Source organism: Oncorhynchus gorbuscha, linkage group LG17, assembly GCF_021184085.1.
Source record: "Oncorhynchus gorbuscha isolate QuinsamMale2020 ecotype Even-year linkage group LG17, OgorEven_v1.0, whole genome shotgun sequence".
Lineage (NCBI taxonomy): Eukaryota > Metazoa > Chordata > Actinopteri > Salmoniformes > Salmonidae > Oncorhynchus > Oncorhynchus gorbuscha.
In genome coordinates, this window is record NC_060189.1 from 49,168,574 (window position 1) to 49,189,787 (window position 21,214).

At 42.3% G+C, this 21,214-nt stretch overlaps 1 protein-coding gene across 1 annotated transcript; it reads left to right on the forward strand.

Moving 5' to 3' along the window:
- Positions 1–517: 517 nt before the first annotated feature.
- On the forward strand, positions 518–20,980 carry LOC124002087 (neuromedin-K receptor-like). Its single transcript, XM_046309351.1, has 5 exons — positions 518–891; positions 8,913–9,101; positions 13,189–13,339; positions 19,660–19,856; positions 20,130–20,980. The coding sequence occupies exons 1-5, from the start codon at positions 524–526 to the stop codon at positions 20,446–20,448; spliced, it is 1,224 nt and encodes a 407-aa protein (XP_046165307.1). The 5' UTR covers positions 518–523; the 3' UTR covers positions 20,449–20,980.
- Positions 20,981–21,214: the final 234 nt, after the last annotated feature.

Consider the following 21,214-nt stretch of genomic DNA (forward strand, 5'->3'; position numbering starts at 1 on the left):
AGATGCGGCAGATCTTTCATCAGTTCCTGATGCATGCATGTCGTTTATCAGGATTATGTAAGGCATTTTTAACTGACTCGCCATCAAATTCCATGCTTGCCATATGTTTATGTCTTATTTGTATGGAAGCGTAGCTGAAGGATCTACCGTTTTAGTGTTTAGTGTTGCGCAGTTGCATTCGGATGCATTCAAGTGAATGACTGAGGATGCTATTAGAAAGAAGAGCTGTTCGAATATAATCGGTCGCCTATTTAAGTAGTAGCCTATCCTGTGGGTCAGAAGTTCCGCGCTCCTCAAGTGTCAATTATTTATTGGAGTTGTCACTGGACATTTTGTTACGACTGTCTCCCAAACGCGTTGGCCCTGTATTGACGGGAACAGCAACATAAATGAAGAGGGACAACGTGACCATATTGAGCAGAGCATTTGCGCGTCTTGGTGCGCTGCGGAGTTGTGTGCCAATACAACTGATGCCACCTCCAGGCACTGAATCCAAGTAAATCTCGGCAGGGAGACTAGAGGAATGGCTGCGGCAAACAACGGATCAAACACAACTAGGACCTTTACAAATCAGTTCGTACAACCGGCTTGGCGCATCGTGCTATGGTCGGTCGCGTACAGCCTTGTGCTCGCGGTAGCGGTTTTTGGGAACCTGATAGTGATTTGGATCGTATTAGCGCACAAGAGGATGCGAACCGTGACAAACTACTTTTTACTCAACTTGGCTTTCTCTGACGCCTTAATGGCCGCGTTCAACACCTTGATTAATTTCATATACGCTGCTCACGGCAATTGGTACTTTGGAGAATCATACTGCAAGTTCCACAACTTTTTCCCTGTCACAGCAGTGTTTTCAAGCATCTATTCAATGTGCGCAATCGCAGTCGACAGGTGAGCTCTGGAGACATCAACTTCAATCTCTAACATTTTGTTACATATTAAATGTGACAATTTATTATTAATTATTTAATACTAGGCCGGTTTCATGAATAATAGCCTAATGTACAGATTCTATAATCAACCCCCTTAAATTAAATAAGAAAAAGGTAGGCCTAACGGTATAAAAAGGTACCCTGATGTTGCTCAGATGCCATAATTTTCATACATCATCATAGTAGCCTGTTATGCATGCTATGTATGCATACAGGTTATTAACACACACACACACACACACACACACACACACACACACACACACACACACACACACACACACACACACACACACACACACACACACACACACACACACACACACACACACACACACACACACACACACACACACACACACACACACACACACACACACACACACACACACGGGAAACCAACCCTCTCCTTACATTCTGTCAAAATGAGAATGTAAGAATGTAGCTTTTAATGCACTAATCTAACCAATAAAGATCCGGCAACACAATGTGCATCCCAAATGGCACCCCTTTCCCTATTTGATTTCACCACTTTTGATCTCTATGAGTGCTGGGCAAAAGTACTGCACTATAAAAGGAATAGAGAGGCAGACAAAATGAGAAAACAATTGAGGTTGTTGAGGATTTGATCAAGCATGTCATTACTCAGTTGGTGTATAAAAGAGCCAGAATACTTCTGAGCACCACTGTGCAGACAACCTATCATTATGGAGGGAAGTGCTGATTAAATAATTAAAATGGAGTACCTGCAGTGAAATAATGTCTTTAAGTGCCAAGAGTGCTTATATGAAAGCTATACTCGCACCAACACACAGACACACACGAGCGAGCAAGCGGCCCCACATACACACACGCACATGTGCGTACACGTGCAAACAAGCAAGCAAGTGTGTACACAAGCACACACACAAGCACACACTTAATTTACCCTGCTGTGCCAGTTTTGCTACAAAAGTTTGTATTTATCCATTTTGAACTTGATGGGAAGGTGTGTATCTCTATGCTTATCTAAGACCATGCATACTCAGAACTTATGCTGGTTGATCAACTGTATTGGAAACAAATATTGTTATTTTGGGGGAAATGGAGGTGTTTGATGAAATTCTAATAATTAATGGTAGGCTAATAAAAACATTAAAACGTAGGCCTATATAAAACAGATGCATTTGGCTTTGGTAAGAAGATGACATAGCAGCATCTCGCCTAATAGCCTATATTTACTTTAATTACATAGGACTAAATCTCTACTTTTCTGACATAACAGGTTAATTCCCTCTATACAAGAAAATATTAGGCTACCATTTATCCGTCGCTCATTTAATAGCCAACCATGCGCAAAAGTAAATAGACCGGTAGCCCATGACAGTAACGTTAGGCTTTAGTATGGCTGTGCGATAGGAGCACAACATATACATTTTAATCTCAGAGCCTATACCAAGGCAGGAGATAGAAACACAATCATGTGTTGATAAACAAAATATTGAACAACAATTTGTCTTTTGCATAGAAGTGTGGAATGTAGGAAGCATGTACTTTTAAATTGTTCAATAGACAATCTTGCAGAACGTGTGGCCAGTGTTTGCCACTCGCTATAGGCAGATTAGGCATGGTTTTTTTTGTTTAAGGATCCGACCCTTTTTTTAAATGTTTTCCTAAAATGACATACCCATAATCTAACCGCCTGTAGCTCAGGACCTGACGTAAGGATATGCATATTATTGATACCATTTGAAAGGAGACACTTTGAAGTTTGTGGAAATGTGAAATGAATGTATGAGAATATAACACATTAGATCTGGTAAAAGATAATACAAAGAAAAAAATGTTTTTGTTGTTGTTTTTTTTGTATCATCATCTTTGAAATGCCAGAGAAAGTCCATAATGTATTGTTCCATCCCAGATGCAATTTAGATTCTGCCCACTAAATGGCCGCAGTGTATGTGCAAAGTTTTAGACTGATCCAATGAACCATTGAACATATCTGTTCAAAATGCTGTATAAGACTGTCCAAATGTGCCTAATTGATTTATTAATGGAATTTTCCAAGCTGTTTAAAGTCACAGTCAACTTAGTTTATGTAAACTTCTGGCCCACTGGAATACACTGGATACAGTCAGTTATAAATGAAATGATCTGTCTGCAAACAATTGTTGGAAAAATGACTTGTGTCATGCACCAAGTAGATGTCCTAACCGACTTGCCAAACCTATAGTTTGTTAACAAGAGATTTGTGGAGTGGTTGAAAAATGAGTTTTAATGACTCCAACCTAAGTGTATGTAAACTTCCGACTTCAACTGTATGTTTATGTCCAGGAATGGTCATGTTACATTTACATTTACATTTAAGTCATTTAGCAGACGCTCCTTACAACCTCATGCTAATCACATTACGCTAGATTAACCCCCATGGCGGGGGGTACCGATCCTGTAGAGGTTTAAAAAGTCTAAACATTCTCCCCACACCTCTACAGAAACATCTGAGGATTTCAGCAACGTATCATGTGTTGGATAGATGTCTGAAGAGATTACAGAAGACAGAAATGCAAAAAGTGTTCCACTTTTTCAGAATTCACTCAAATAACAATATCCTGCTAATAATTTGGCACAGTGCATTATTTATGACAGTTTTATAGCCTTAACATCAAAACATAAATAAATGAGGTCCCAGGAGTCTGGAGGTCAATTCGATACCTTTACAAGTTGTGTTGCATAGTAAGACTATAGTCCAACATCTCACTTTGAAGTTAGTCAAAGGAGTTAATCTGCACCTGCATGACCTGACTACTTGTGGGCCTTGGAGGGAGGGAGGGAGGGAGGGAGGGAGGGAGGGAGCGAGGGAGGGAGGGAGGGAGCGAGGGAGGGAGCGAGGGAGGGAGGGAGGGAGGGAGGGAGGGAGGGAGGGAGGGGGAGGGAGGGAGGGAGGGAGGACGGACGGACGGACGGACGGACGGACGGACGGACGGACGGACGGACGGACGGACGGACGGACGGACGGACGGACAGACAGACAGACAGACAGACAGACAGACAGACAGACAGACAGACAGACAGACAGACAGACAGACAGACAGACAGACAGACAGGTAAGGTAAGGTAAGGTAAGGTAAGGTAAGGTAAGGTAAGGTAAGGTAAGGTAAGGTAAGGTAAGGACAGGATGAAACCTGACAGTCTAGCAGTGAGTTCTGGGGAAATGGAATCTTTGTTTACCGAAAACCAAACAAACAGCACTGTTGAATCCAATTAAAGATATACTGGGAAGAGTCAAACAATCATAACTAGCTCCACATGGCGCATCCTTTGTTTTGAGTACCTGAAAGCAATCTGAAGTTGGGCACAGACACAGACACACACATCACTATCCTTATGATGGCTGCTCCAGAGAAGATTGGTCTTTTATTTACTGTTTGATTTCACATTGTAGTATTTCAACCTGCCCTCTGGCTTTTGTCAAGAGGAGCTTGTTTTATTCACGTTCGGGGGAAAATGTAGTTGTACAACAAGACATTTCCCACTGGGTACAGATGTATATTCAATGTCTATTCCACGTTGGTTCAACGTAATTACATAGAAATTATTTGGAAATGACGTTGATTCAACCAGTGTGTGCCCAGTGGGTCCTGCATACTACATTTTATGCGTTAACTTTAGTCAGGGCAAAAGCGCAACTCAAAATTAAAAAGTCAAACCTCTCAAGTAAGCAGTGTATGGAGGAACAAAATACCAATCAACCATGACCTTTGAACTTTGACCTAATAACCTTTCACCAGAGACGGAAGAGGAAGCAAGACACCTCACTGGGTCCTTTTTTTCTGGTTCATATACAGTCAATGAACTAAGTAGACCAGACCCAGGAGGCGATCGCATTGGTGTCTATGGGAGAGCCACCCCTTAAGTAGACCGGAACTGTTTTTTAATGGTAAATGGGTCTTGAATCATTTTCTTCATTTATCCACCATCTTTGCTTTCACCCCCTGACTGACCTCTCGACCTCTTGAACTGTTTTAGAGACTGACTGACAGGGTCTGGTAGTGCTCCAGTCCTGTAATGCGTCTGTGTCTAACTGGTGAGATGAGTCAGGCTCAGGACAGCAGATATGAGTAATGAAAGCAATTTTACTCCATAATATAACAATACACGTCGTATAAATACAAAGCCACAAATACGGACCCCAATACAATAAACAATTACTCACAAACAAACATGGGGGAACAGAGGGTTAAATAATGAACAAGTAATTGGGGAATTGAAACCAGGTGTGTAAGACAAAGACAAAACAAATGGAAAATGAAAAGTGGATCGGTGACCGCTGAATGCCGCCCGAACAAGGAGAGGGACCAACTTTGGCGGAACTCGTGACAGTACCCCCCCTTGACGCGCGGCTCCAGCAGCGCGCCGACACTGACCTCGAGGACGAGGCGCAGGGCCATCCGGATGGAGATGGTGGAATTCCAGCAGCAACGAAAGGTTCAAGACGTCCTCCACCGGCACCTAGCATCTCTCCTCCGGACAGTAACCCTCCCACTCCACGAGGTACTGAAGGCCCCTCGCCCGACGCCTCGAGTCCAGGATGGCTCGAACAGTATACAACGGGGCCCCCTCGATGTCCACAGGTGGAGGAGGAACCTCCCGCACCTATGAGGGGGATGGAACTGACGGACACCGATCTGGATGTCCACGGGTTGCCAGCAGTTTGTCCAGCCGGATGGACAGGTCCACCAGCTGGTCCAACGTGAGGGTGGTGTCTCGGCAGGGCAACTCCCGACGGACTTCCTTGCGCAGACTTCACCGGTAGTGATCGATCAGGGCCCTGTCATTCCACCCCGTGCTGGTGGCCATGGTCCGGAAGTCCAAAGCGAAATCCTGCACGTTCCTCGTCCCCTGCCTCAGGTGGAACAGACATTCACCTGCCGCTCGACCCTCAGGTGGGTGGTCGAAAACTGCCCGAAAGCGGCGAGTGAATTCTGCGTAATGGAGTCTCCCTCACTCCATACGGCGTTGGCCCACTCCAGGGCTTTGCCTGAGAGGCAGGAGATGAGGGTGGACACGCTCTCACGTCCCGAAGGAGCCGGGTGGACGGTCGCCAGGTAGAGCTCCAGCTGGAGTAGTAACCCCTGGCATCCGGCAGCCATCCCATCATACTCCCTCGGGAGTGTGAGCTGAATCCCGCTGGGACCGGGTGAAGGAGGGGTGGACCGTGAAGCCTGCTGTAGTGAGTTTGACTTTTAGTGAGTTCATACAAATTGTCATGTCTTCTATTCTGATAGACTGGAGAAAAACGTGGTTGTAATGTTAATAATTTGGTTGTTATTCTATTGGTTACCTCGAGGCAGATGCCCCAGGGGCAGAGTGGCCCACACTCATTACTGGGCGCAAAGTTGATTGCATCTTTTTCACTGAAACATGGCAGTCTTCAGACTGTAGTGCCACTCTTGTTGAAGCCTCCCCCTGGACTACAGCTGGGGGGGGGCAGCCTCCATTTTTACAAATGCTCTCATCTGTAAGGACATGTAATTTCATTATGCTATACTGTTTAAATGTCAGTCACCAGTGCTGGCTATAACCCTGTTTAGGCCACCTAAGCACTGCCCCACTTTTGTTTTTGACTGATTTCTCTGAACAATTGACTGTTGTTCTTGAGAACTATGATACAAATCATTGTGTTGGGCGATTTTAATATTCATGTTGACAAAGAAACTGACTCCAACGCCATTGAATTGATTAATCTTTTGAGCCCTATGAACTTTATCCAACATGTGACTGGGCCCACCCTTAACTGCGGCCAAACTCTAGGTTACACCGAATGCATTTTTAAGAAACGCTATCTTAGCTCTGAAGTTGCTACAGATTTTATTAAGTGTATGAACAATACACTATCACCTATTCTGCCTTCCTCTTGTGATGATTTAGTTGATTATCTTAATAGCAAATTAAGGGCTACCGTTGATGCTCCAGTAAGGTTGAAAAAGGCCACATCCAAATGAAGAGCTCCTTGGATGAGTGAGGAAACAAATAGACTAAAGATTAATTGCAGAAACGCAGAGCGGAAGTGGAGAAAGTCAAAGTTGCAGGTCCATTATGATATTCTGAGAGAGAAACTTGGCATATATAACAAGGCAATTAGAAACGCTAGACAGGCTTATTTCTCAAAACTTTATCACTAATAATCAGAATAATTCAATAGTGCTAGTGCTATTCTCGACCATTGATGGCCGGATAAATCCTACCCCCATAAACCTATATGAACTTTCCTCCACATCTAAATGTGATGAGTTTGTGGCATATTTCAGAGATAAGATAATAAACATTAGGCTGGGTATCAGTAAAGCAAGACCTGATGAGAAGTGTGATGGTATGTGCCCTAGCAAAGGCACTATGGAGTTATTTTACATGGTTAATCACTCTCTATTTCACAGGCACTTTCCCCACTCCACTCACAACTACCATGGGTGAAACCCCTTCTGAAGAAATGTAATCTAGATTCTCCAGCTCTTAGCAATTTTTGGCCAATCTCCAAACTTCCAGAAATGTTTTTTTTTTAAACAGCTTAATTATTTTTGAAAAAATCCAATATTGTTGTCTTGCCTGCTAAAGCACAGGGACAGCCAAAGTTAAAGTGTTAAATGATCTTAGAGCCAACACAGATGCTGAACAGCTCTCATTCCATGTACTCTTTGATTTAAGTGCTGCATGATGTTGTCCTTTTGGACAGACTGCAGAGGTGGGTTGGTCTCTTCCCTCTAGTTCTAAATTGGTTTCGGACCTAGTTGAGAGTCAAATGTCATATCCTATGTGGAGTTCCACAAGGTTCACAAGGTTCGATTTTGGGTTCAGTAATGTTATCAGAACTACACAAACAATACACAGCTTTACATTTCTGTGTCACCAGAGCATTTTTAGCTCCACAGATAAATTATTAGACTGTATTAGTGATTTAAATACTTGGAAGGCTCACAACTTCCTTCAGCTAAATCAAGACAAGACCGAGGTACTTATAATTGGAGCCAATGCACACAGAATCTATATATATTTAATTAATATTTTAATATTAATATTTTAATTCACTGTCAAATAAGATAAAACACTAGCTAAAAAACATTGGTGTCATTTTAGATTCTGAACTCAATTTCGAATCACACATTAGGAACGTGACCAAAATAGCTTTTACCACCTGAGGAACATTGCCAAGTTGCGGCCATTTCTATCTCAGGCTGATACAGAGAGACTCATCCATGCTTTTATTACAGCAGGCTTTACTACTGTAATGCTCTCCTGTCTGGTCTACCCAAGAAAGCCATTGGCCAACTGCAAAACATACAGACTGCAGCAACATGGCCAGACAAACAGCACACATTACACATGTTTTAAAGTCTCTGCGCTGGCTATCTGTGCGTTTAAGAAAACATTTTAAGATTCGATTGGTTTTTAAATCAATCCACAATTGTGCACCCCAATACATGTCAGACATGCTTTTGAGTTATGTACCCAGGAGGTCCCTCAGGTCCTCTGGCACTGGCCTTTTAACTATCCCAAAGCCTAGGACCAAGAGGCATGGAGAGGCAGCCTTTAGTTACTACTACCCCAGCCTCTGGAAATGTCTGCTTTTCCTAAGGGGCGGCAGGGTATCCTAGTGGTAAGAGCGTTGGACACGTAACCGGAAGGTTGCAAGTTCAAACCCCGGAGCTGACAAGGTACAAATCTGTCGTTCTGCCCCTGAACAGGCAGTTAACCCACTGTTCCTAGGCCGACATTGAAAATAGGAGTTTGTTCTTAACTGACTTGCCTAGGTAAAAAATGGTGCTTTTTTAGACTTTCAGTTTGAATTGTTCTTTAGTTTTTTATACTTTTATGTTTGTTTGTGTAGTAAATATTTCTGTTTCTATTTATGTTTTTTTTTCTCCTGTGAAGCACATTGCGTCACATTCATGTCTGAAATGTGCTATTAAATAAAGATTGATTTCATTTGATTTGACATCCCTGCAGGTACATGGCCATCATCCACCCGCTGAAACCACGGCTGTCAGCTACAGCTACCAAGGTGGTGATCGTGTGTATCTGGGCGCTGGCCGTGGTGCTGGCCTTCCCCCTCTGCTTCAACTCCACCATCCGTATCCTGCCCCGCCGGACCATATGCTACGTGGCCTGGCCCCGGCCCTCGGATGACTCCTTCATGTGAGTGAGACACTCCGGGTGCATATCAATAGTCTAAAGTGGCTACCTTGACTCACCTCCTCTTGTTCATCTTCACTGATCTGAAAACAGTTTTGGGTTAATTGGTAGTGAAACTGTATAAGGTGTTCACCTTGCTGCTGGTGGTTTGGGCTACCGTGGTGGTGTATCAAATAGAACACTGGGAGGTGGAGATACACTTCAAAAGGGCTAATTCCCCATTTATTAATAGATTAAAGAATGTTGCTAGGATAAGTATGCTTCTCTCTAGGAATCAACAATAGAATCACCTTACATGTCAATGTAAGGCAGGGCTCTTTCCCTAATTCCTGGAGAGCTACCTTCCGTAGATTTTCATTCTAACCCTAATCTAGCACACCTGATTTGAATAATTAGTTGGTTGATAAAATGAATCAGGTTAGTTACAATTTGATTGAAAACCTACAGGAGGGTAGCTCTCTTGGAACAGCATTGTAAGGCAATTAACGTGGCCAATTATGCAGGCACTAGTCAAAAGCAAATACATCCAAATATACTCAAAACTCAATAGTAACTACAATATGAAAAATGATCTAAGTAACATAATCAATATATACACAAACAAACCTACTTAGAAACCAACAAATAATACTATGAATAATGGCACATAGAAAAACACATCAAATGGGCTCAAATCAAAGCTACACTATTGTTAAGAGTCTAGGTGATGCAGGTAAGGCGGAGTCAGGCGCAGGACACAGAGATGAGTAAATACCGTAACTTTACTCATAACAAAATTCGAAGAAGGAGACAAAATACCAGTTCACATATACGAGACAACGTAATATGAACAAACACACACAAAACCAAGGGGGAAACCAGAGGGTTAAATAGGGAACAATAATTATGGAATGGAAACCAGGTGTGTACAATGCAGAGAAAACAAATGGAAAATGAAACGTGGATCGGTGGTGACTAGAAAACCGGTGACGTCGAACGCCGCCCGAACAAGGAGAGGTACCAACTTCGGCAGAAGTCGTGACAACTATAAAGGAGCACAAACCTTTTTTGAGCAAAAATATAAACACAACATGTAAACTGTTTGTCCAATGTTTCATGAGCTGAAATAAAAGTTCCCATAAATGTTCCATATGCACAAAACGCTTATTTATATTTAAAAAAAAGAATCAAATCAAATCAAATAATTTGTCACATACGCCGAATACAACAGTGAAATGCTTACTTACAAGCCCTTAACCTGTAATCCATAGCTTCTGGGTGGGTTATGTATGTTCGGTCACTGTGGGAACTACATCCTCCATGCACTTATTGATAAAGCCAGTGACTGATATCGTGTACTCCTCAATGTGGAAGAATCCTGGAACATATTCCAGTCTGTGCTAGCAAAACAGTCCTGTAGTTTAGCATCTGCTTCATCTGACCACATTTGTATAAACACGAGTCACTGGTGATTCCTGCTTCAATTTTTGCTTGTAAGCAGGAGGATAGAATTATGGTCAGATTTGCCAAAGGAAGTGCGAGGTAGAGCTTTGTACGCGTCTCTGTGTGTGGAGTAAATGTGGTCTAAAAAAGTTTTCCCTCTGGTTGCACATTTAACATGCTGATCGAAATTAGGTAAAACTGATTTAAGTTTCCTTGCATTAAAGTCCCTGGTAACTAGGAGCGCCGCCTCTGGATGAGCATTTTCCTGTTTGCTTATGGCGGAATACAGCTCACTGAGTGTGGTTTTAGTGCCAGCATCGGTCTGTGGTGTTATGTAGACAGCTACGAAAAATACAGATGAAAACTCTCTAGGTAGATAGAGTATCTCATGATAAGCTGTAGACCACACTAACTCAGGCAAGCAAAACCTAGACATCCTTAGATATCGTGCGCCAGCTGTTGTTTACATATATGCATAGGCCCCCGCCCTGTGTCTTACCAGAGGCTGCTGTTCTATCCTGCCGATAGAGTGTATAACCCGCCAGCTGTATGTTCTTAATGTCATCGTTCAGCCATGACTCAGTGAAACATAAGATATTATAGTTTTAATGACCCGTTGGTAGGATATACGTGCTTTCAGTTCGTCCCATTGTTTTTCCAGCGATTGAATGTTAGCTAGCAGGACGGAAGGCAAGGTAAGATTATCCACTCGTCACCTGATCCTCACAAGGCACCCTGATCTTTTTCCGCAAAATCTCAGTTTCCTTCTCCAGCGATTGATGGGGATTTGGGCCTGGTCGGGTGTGTGTAGTATATCCCTCCCGTCTGACTCATTGAAGAAAAACTCTAAATCTAAGCTGAGGTGAGTAATCGTAGTTCTGATGTGCAGAAGCTCTTTTCGGTCATATGAGATGGTAGCAGCAACATTATGTACAAAACAAGTTACGAACAACGCGAAAAAACAAACAAAATAGCGTGGTTGGTTAAGAGCTGATAATTTGGTCGCCATCCCATCCGGCACGCTCCGGCGCCATCCCTGTTTGTCATAACTTCTACTTTGCCAAGATAATCCATCCACCTGACAGGCGTGGCATTTCAATAAGCTGATTAAATAGCATGATCATTACACAGGTGGACCTTGTGCTGAGGACAATAAAATGCCACTCTAAAATGTGCAGTTTTGTCACACAGCACAATGCCACAGATGTGTCAAGTTTTGAGAGAGTCGATAATTGGCATGCTGACTGCAGGAATGTCCACCAGAGCTGTTGCAAGATAATTAAATGTTAATTTATCTACCATAAGCCACCTCCCAACATCATTTTAGAGAATTTGGCAGTATGTATGCCCAACGTCATTTTAGAGAATTTGGCAGTACGTCCAACCGGCCTCAGAACCGCAGACCATGTGCAACCACGCCAGCCCAGGACCTGCACATCCGCCTTCTTCACCTGTGGGATCATCTGAGACCGGCCACTTGGACAGCCAATGAAACTGAAGAATTTCTGCATGAACTGTCAGAAACCGTCTCAGGGAAGCTCATCTGCGTGCTCGTCATCCTCACCAGGGTCTTGACCTGACTGTGGCGTCGCAGTTTGCTGATGTCAATGTTGTGAACATAGTGCCCCATGGTGGCGGTTGGGTTATAGTATGGGCAGGCATAAACTACGGACACAACACAATTGCATTTTGTCAATGGCAATTTGAATGCACAGAGATACCGTGATGAGATCCTGAGGCCCATTGTCGAGCCATTCATCCGCTGCCATCACCTCATGTTTCAGCAGGATCTGTAAACAATTTCTGGAAGCTGAACATTTCCCAGTTCTTCCATGGCCTGCATACTCACCAGACATGTCACCCATTGAGCGTTTGGGATGCTCTGGATTGACATGTACGAGCGTGTCCCAGTTCCCACCAATATCCAGCAATTTCTCAAAGCCATTGAAGAGGAGCGGAAAAACATTCCATAGGCCACAATCAACAGCCTGATCAACTCTATGCGAAGGACATGTGTCGCGCTGCATGAGGCAAATGGTGATCACACCAGATACTGATTGGTTTTCTGATCCACGCCCCTACCGTTTTTTTAAAAGATACCTGTGGCCACCAACAGAAGCATATCTGTATTACCAGTCATGTGCAATCCATAGATTAGGGCCTAATTTATTTATTTCAATTGAATGATTTCCCTGTATGATCTGTAACTCAGTAAAATCTTTTAAATTGTTGCATGTTGAGTATATATTTTTTGTTCAGTGAACTTTGAATAAACACATCCTTGAATAATTGTTTGTATCAACAAAAACTGGAATTAACTGAAGGTTAAAGGTTGCCACATTGATTGCATACAGGTGAGTTAAGTTAAGGTGGTAAGTGTCCTGCTTCTGGAGGAAGAAAGTCAGTCCGTATGAGTATGGGAATTTACTACACACAGGATAATGAGATTAGTTAGATAGATCGAGATCAATCTATCTATTTATCAGGTATCTGCTCTCCTGTCACAACCAGTGCAGATTAGTTAAGGAGGAGAGCAAACTAGACTAATGAATATGAATGTGAAATAGATTAACTATAATTCGCTAAATTAACATGTTTTCCATTACATTCACAGGAATGCTCTGCTTTTCCTTCCTCTTACAGCTATCTATTCTTCTCTGGCATACAGGTATCATATCATTGTGACGGTGCTGGTGTATGTGCTGCCCCTAGTGGTGATGGGTATCACCTACACCATTGTGGGGGTGACGCTGTGGGGCGGAGAGATCCCAGGGGAAGCATCAGACAACTACCACAGCCAGCTCACAGCCAAGAGGAAGGTAACACAAAAGTACAACTCCATTATACACATAAGGTTAATTGGTAAAGCACGTGTATTCCATTTGTAAACCAACGCGTCAATTGAATTCAGTAGATTCAGTCATTCATTTTAACTGGCACATTCCCACTGGATTTGGCTACCCATCAGGTAATCCAACGTTACGCAGGGAAACAACATAGATTCGTCTCCTCTTTAGAGATGAAAATGCATTATATTAACTGGACACAGTCTATCTCTTCATTCATCTTTGCTTGGAGTCCAGGCGCCGTATGTCTTAAACGTCTCAGAGTTGGAGTGCTGATCTAGGATCAGGTTCCCCCTGTCCATGTTACCTCATTCATTGTGATCTAAAAAGCAAAACTGGTCATAAATCAGCACTTCTATTCTGAAATGCTTTATACATACGGACCCTGGTCCCCACAGTTATCCATAAGGATTCAGGTCATTTGAACCCGTATGACTAACATCTATTAGGCCAGATGTGGGTTTAACATTACAGGAGCACAGATTATAGAAAGGCAGTGGCCAATATGACACGTCTACTAGATAGGGGAATTATTGGGATATGGGATTATTCAAGGATACCCTGTGAGGAAACCCAGTCTATATTTCAGGGTTGTTATTGTTTTATTCATGAGGATTACACTCAGATTACGGGGGGATCAGCACACCTAGTTCTTTGTTTTGGACAGATGGCTGAGGCCATGAAACCATAATAATTTACAGTTTCAACCAGGGATGTACCCCTGTGATCCTGCCTGACATTTGATCTGGGCACCAGCACATGTTTGGTGTTGTTACTTGCTCTTATTTCAGAACTGGTTTGTTTTATAGTTTTTGTTGTTGTTGAATGGTTTTTTTGTGTGAAATGCATCTCACATAAACTTGATTTCATTTGATTTAGTTTGAGCAACGCAGTGGATGGAGGGTTAGTTAACCTCGCACTTATACACCGTTCCAATTACCCCAGTGGGTTTGAATGGGCCATAAATACAGACTAGAAGTCATTTAGGATAAAAGCGCCTGCTAAATGTCTGGATCATTTTCATAAGCCTGTTGCTGGATTTGCCATTAACGTCCCTGTCAAACTCTTTTAACCTTAGCTAGAAGAGTGCTGGGAGAGGTTCATTAGGCTGCATGTCACCCATTGTCACACCGCCGGGTCCTACTCGGCGGTTAGTTGAAAAGTAATTGTTCATGAGGTCAGCGATCTGTTCCCACCAAGCTCAATTTACCCATGCTGTGACGGCTTCGGTCAGACCACCAGTGCTCTCACGTCAAATACCTGCTGACCTGCTGTGTCATGCGTCATGGATACCCTTTCTCCTGCTTTATGTAGCTCCGGAGAGAATTCCACCAGACACCGTTTGCTCGTCATTAGACCCAGAGTCCCAGACACACTGTACATACAAAGAGATGCCACCGCTTCATAAGCTTTATGCCACATTATTAACCGTCCAGAAGATAATGCAGGTAGAGCTAGTTGATCCTTCATTATAAGATCCTAATTGTTATTGTTCATAAACAAGGTAACTGACAGCTTGATTGATCACTTGATTATCCTTTTCATGTTGGAAGTTATTGAATAAAGTTTGACCCGCGTTTCAATGTGATCCGTTGTCAAAGCTGTGAAACCACTTTAGAAAAGCTAAAGAATGTAAATGCTGATTTCGTATCCGAAGAGTGCTTTGGAATGTTTTCATACATGAAAACATGAACTATGAACCCCTCTAAAGAGCACCTTCTAATTCATTCATTTAGCCTAACTTGTTTAACCCAAGCAGCTGTCGTAAAATGTTTTTGTTGTTGTTGCCTTTTATGGAGTTGTGTTCGTGTGTGCCCCAACAGACCGCAATCACGACAAAATCATTCATCGTCAGATGCCGTTGTTGTCGTTCTCTGTATGACTATCCTTAGTCTGTGATGAAGGGCTTAACACCAGCTGTGAGTCTTCTCCACCAAAGTGAGATTGACTTCAGAGCTCCTACATTAAGGGTAATTCAATTCCGACCTTATGGGGCTGAAGTACTGCTGTATTTGTATTCATTTTCTACTTGGGAGTTAAAAGGATGGTTCAGCCAAATAACAAAGTGACATATTAGTTTCCTTACCCTGTAAGCAGCATATGTACAAGGTAAAAAGAGCAATCCTGGTTTTGTTTGTATGGCCACCATCTCCAAATGCTAACTTTTTTTGCATTCTCGGTCCAAAACCAATGCAAGTAAATATCCCTGATGTTAGCATTTTTTGTGTATCATATGTTAAACATGACCAAGCCCAGAGACATACTGTAGTTACATTTAAGTCTTTAGGATGTCTATATCTGTTGAATGTCATATTGGTATATAAACACTTTTCCACCCGTTAGTGCTTTGTTTCCCAGACCCAGATTAAGTCTAGTGCTGGATTTAAAGGCATGCTCAATGGAGAATCTCAAAGGTTTAGCGAATGTAGGTTAAATCTAAAGGGCAAAGTGACAGAATAGAATCTATGTGAAAGGCTTTGGGGAGATTCTCAGACTGTTTGACTGATAGACTAACCATTCATTGGAGATCACAATCACTATTGCTCTATGGCATTATGGCTAATATATGCATATTGGGGCGGCAGGGTAGCCTAGTGGTTAGAGCATTGGACTAGTAACTGAAAGGTTGCAAGTTCAAATCCCTGAGCTGACAAGGTACAAAATCTGTCATTCTGCCCTTGAACAGGCAGTTAACCCACTGTTCCTAGGCCGTCATTGAAAATAAGAATTTGTTCTTAACTGACTTGCCTAGTAAAATTAAAAATATATATGTATATTTGGATAGAAAACACTGACGTTTCTAAAACTGTTTGAATGATGTCTGTGAGTATAACAGAACTCATATGGCAGGCAAAAACCTGAGAAAAAAATCCAACCAGGAAGTGGGAAATCTGAGGTTGGTTGATTTTCAACTCAGCCCCTATTGAAGACACAGTGTGATATTGGTTCTCATGCACTTCCTAAGGCTTCCAATAGATGTCAACCGTCTTTAGAAACTTGTTTGAGGCTTTTACTGTGAAGTGGGGCCGAATGAGAGGGGAATGAGTCAGAGGTCTGCCAGCAGTCACGAGCTGGTCACGCGCATTCACATGAGAGGTAGCTCCCGTTCCATTTGCTTTTCTGAAGACAAAATAATTCTCTGGTTGGAATATTATTGAAGTTTTATGTTAAAAACATCCTAAAGATTGATTCTATACATCGTTTGACATGTTTCTACGGACTGTAACGTAACCTTTTGAAATTTCGTCTGCAACTAGTGAATGCGCTTTGAGTTTTGATTTGTTTACAAGCGCGCTAACATAAGTAGCTATTTGGACATAAATTATGAACATTATCGAACAAATCAAACATTTATTGTGGAACTGGGATTCCTGGGAGTGTATTCTGATGAAGATCATCAAAGGTAAGTGAATATTTATAATGTTATTGCTGACTTCTGTTGACTGAACAATATGGCGGATATCTTTTTGGGCTTGTTGGTTCTTTGAGCGCCGTACTCAGATTATTGCATGGTTTGCTTTTTCCGGAAAGCTTTTTTTAAATCTGACACAGCGGTTGCATTAAGGAGAAGTTTGTCTATATTTCCATGGATAACACTTGTATTTTCATCAACATTTATAATGAGTATTTCTGTAAATTGATGTGGCTCTCTGCAAAATCACCAGATGTTTTTGGAACTACTGAACATAACGTGCCAATGTATACTGAGATTTTTTTACATAATTATGAACTTTAGCGAACAAAACATATTGTGTAACATGAAGTCCTATGAGTGTCATCTGATGAAGATCATCAAAGGTTAGTGATTAATTCTATCTCTATTTCAGATTTTTGTGACTCCACTTTTTGGCTGGAAAAATGGCTGTGTTTTCTGTGATATTGCTCTGACCTAACATAATCGTTACTGGTGCTTACGCTGTAAAGCCTATTTGAAATCGGACACTGTGGTGGGATTAACAACAAGATTACCTTTAAAATGGTATAAGATTTGTAAGTCACTCTGGATAAGAGCGTCTGCTAAATGACTTAAATGTAAATGTAAATGTAAGATTACTGTATGTTTGAGGAATTTTAATTATGAGATTTCTGTTGTTTTGAATTTGGCGCCATGCACTTTCACTGGCTGTTGTCATATCGATCCCGTTAACGGGATCTCAGCCCTAAGAAGTTTTAACAGCTTGGAAAATTATAGATAATTATGTCATGGCATTAGAAGCTTCTGATAGGCTAATTGACATAATTTGAGTCAATTGGAGGTGTACCTGTGGATGTATTTCAAGGCCTACCTTCAAACTCAGAGCCTCTTTGCTTGACATCATGGGAAAATCAACAGAAATCAGCCAAGATCTCAGAACAAAAAATTGTAGACCTCCACAAGTCTGGTTCATCCTTGGGAGCAATTTCCAAATGCCTGAAGGTACCACGTTCATCTGTACAAACAATAGTTTGCAAGTATGAACCCCATGGGACCACGCAGCCGTCATTCCGCTCAGGAAGGAGACACGTTCTGTCTCCTAGAGATTAACATACTATGGTGCGAAAAGTGCAAATCAATCCCAGAACAACATCAAAGGACCTTCTGAAGGTGCTGAAGGAAACAGGTACAAAAGTACCTATATCCACAGTAAAACGAATCCTATATCGACATAACCTGAAAGGCCGCTCAACAAGGAAGAATCCATTGCTCCAAAAACCTCCATTTTAGAGAAATGTCTTCTGGTCTGATGAAGCAAAAATAGAACTGTTTGGCCATAATGACCATCGTTATGTTTGGAGGAAAAAGTGGGAGGCTTGCAAGCTGACGAACACCATCCCAACCGTGAATCACGAGGGTGGCAGCATCATGTTGTAGGGGTGCTTTGCTACAGGAGGGACTGGTGCACTTCACAAAATAGATGGCATCATGAGGGAAGGAAAATTACGTGAATATATTGAAGCAACATCTCAAGACATCAGTTAAAGCTTGGTCGCAAATGGGTCTTCCAAATGGACAATGATCCCAAGCATACTTCCAAAGTTGTGGCATATGGCTAAAGGACAACCAAGTCAGGGTATTGGAGTGGCCATCACAAAGCCCTGACCTCAATCCTATAGACAATTTGTGGGCAGAACTGAAAAAGCGTGTGCGAGCAACGAGGCCTACAAACCTGACTCAGTTACACCAGCTCTGTCAGGAGGGATGTGCCAAAATTCACCCAACTTATTGTGGGAAGCTTGTGGAAGGCTACCCGAAACCTTTAACCCAAGTTAAACAATTTAAAGGCAATGCTACCAAATACTATTTGAGTGTATGTAAACTTCTGACCCACTGGGAATGTGATAAAAGAAGTAAAAGCTGAAATAAATCACTCTGTGCACTATTATTCTGACATTTCACATTCTTATAATAAAGTGGTGATCCTAACGGACCTAAAACAGGGAATTTTTACTAGGATTAAATGTCAGGAATTGTGAATAACTGTGTTTAAATGTATTTGGCTAAGGTGTATGTCAACTTCAGACTTCAACTTTACATGGACAGAAATCTTTGTCACTGGACAAAGAGCAGTTTGCATGGTTCAGGCGTGTCTGAGCTTTGATATTCGGTGTAAAGAAACAAAAGTCAAATTCTATTAGATGAAATTTGTCAGAACTCCTCCATACAAGGCAACAAAGTGCTAACGTTTTGCGAATGCAGATCTGATTTCAAGTTTAGAAATGCACTTGGAGGATTTTAATTGACACAATCAGTTGAAGAATTTCACAGGATCTTTGAAGTGAGCTGCTTCCTTTGTGATGGCTCTAGATTGTCAGGTTATAGAATGCACCTAATTCTATTGTGGCTCTACCATCGCCAATGTATGGACCACCAATGGTTGTCCTGACCATTTATGTGCAAATGAAGCAATTCTATTTTGAGGTTGTGTGAATGGCTCTTTTGAAAGGGGTTGTCGTGATGAAAAAAGTATATCCTAAATTGCTGTGGCTTCCAGGACGGAATGAAAATGCCAACCTGATGATGAATCAATCATGGTGCCCACGCTTGTGAGAATATATTGAGCATCACACATTCTGTCCATCTCAGAATCAGGCTCTCTGTGAAACCTGGCATGAGGTGGCCGACCAGCTGTTGATTTTTGATCGAGTCTCAAAGCTACACAGAATAAAGACAATATACTTTATTTTTCCTCTCTCTCTCTCTTCTTATTCTCTACTCTCTTTTTCTCATTGCTTTCTCCACCTCCCTGTCTCCCCCTCCTTCCCTGTCTCTCTATTCCTCCAATCCTCCTACTATCCCCACTCCTAACTCCCAGGTGGTGAAGATGATGATCATTGTGGTGGTGACTTTCACCCTCTGCTGGCTGCCGTACCACGTCTACTTCATCGCGACGGGCCTCAACAAGGCTCTGATGAGGTGGAAGTCCATCCAGCAGGTCTACCTGTCAGTGCTGTGGCTGGCCATGAGCTCCACCATGTACAATCCCATCATCTACTGCTGCCTCAACAGCAGGTAGGATCTAGCACCTGAGTGCTGTTCAGTAGGCACTAAAACATACGATGAAGTTAATAAGCCTTACCCATAACTAATTTAGATTTTCAGTTTAATTTTTTTTCTTCTTTGTGCCTACTGAACACAACATAGGCAACCACTGGCTAGATAAATAAGACCAGATGAGAAAACTACCAGTGTACCTTCTTCAGAATTCATTAGCCACCCCTCAAATGTGCAAATATCTGACCATGCACCCATTGTATATCTGTTTGGGTTGTGGTTTGGATAAAGGTTCCGGGCGGGCTTCAAGCGGGTATTCTATTGGTGCCCGTTCATCCGGGTATCCAGCTATGACGAGCTGGAGCTGCGCAACACCACCACCCGCCACCAATCCGGTCACCAGGGCAGCATGTGCACCCTCTCCCGCGTGAACACCAGGACCATCATTCCCAACCATCGCCACCACAGCTTCAAAAAGGCCGTCTCCAGCAGCCATGGCAATACCCGTGTTAACGGAGATAGCAATGTGAACCATGGCAACCAGCCGGAGGTAGCCAAGTCTAACCTTTGCAGTGACCCCGATGATGTGGCTGACGATCAGTTCTCGTGAGATGTTGATGACGACCACAACCAACTTCTAGAATGTTCACGAGTGGTTTGGAAAGTCCTTGTCAACGTTTCACCCTCTGAACTGTCCCTCAAACATTCCAAGCAAGCCTTTACATGTTTTTATTTGACCAAACACGAGTATTTCTCTCTGAGTTTGCTGCAAACACAGTTGTTCTTTGATGCAGTGAGATTCATTCCATTTGCTTAGCTTTCAAAAGCATTTATTCCTGCCTTTTCTCATTTCCACACCCCCATCTCACGACACTGACTGGACATCTGGTAGGCTGCTGTCTCAACAGGCCAAATACGTGGGCAGATTTGTGACATCTGGACTAAGCATTGAAGGCAGAGCTTACCAGTAGTTACCAGTGTGTGTGTTTGAGTGCACATCTATTACTCACTGGCTATTGCCTCAGGCAGTCTCCCACTGAAAGATTGTTATGAGGGGTTGGTGGTTGGGCATATATACCACTGATCAAACGTTTGGGGTCACGGAGAAAATGTCCTTGTTTTTGAAAGAAAATTACTTTTTTTTGGTTCATTAAAATAACATCAAATTGATCAGAAATACAGTGTAGACATTGTTAATGTTGTAAATGACTATTGTAGCTGGAAATGGCAGATTTTTGTATGGAATATCTACATAGGCGTACAGAGGCCCATTATCAGCAACCATCACACGCCCTGACCTTAGTTATCTTTGTTTTCTTTATTATTTTGGTTAGGTCAGGGTGTGACGAGGGTGGTTTGTGTAGTTTTTGTATTGT

Bases quoted from the DNA above. Each gene is read 5' to 3' on its own strand.
- LOC124002087 (XM_046309351.1), top strand. From the start codon at position 524: ATGGCTGCGGCAAACAACGGATCAAACACAACTAGGACCTTTACAAAT. The intron at 892-8,912 runs GTGAGCTCTGGA...ACATCCCTGCAG, and splicing joins TGCGCAATCGCAGTCGACAG to GTACATGGCCATCATCCACC. The intron at 9,102-13,188 runs GTGAGTGAGACA...TCTGGCATACAG, and splicing joins CCCTCGGATGACTCCTTCAT to GTATCATATCATTGTGACGG.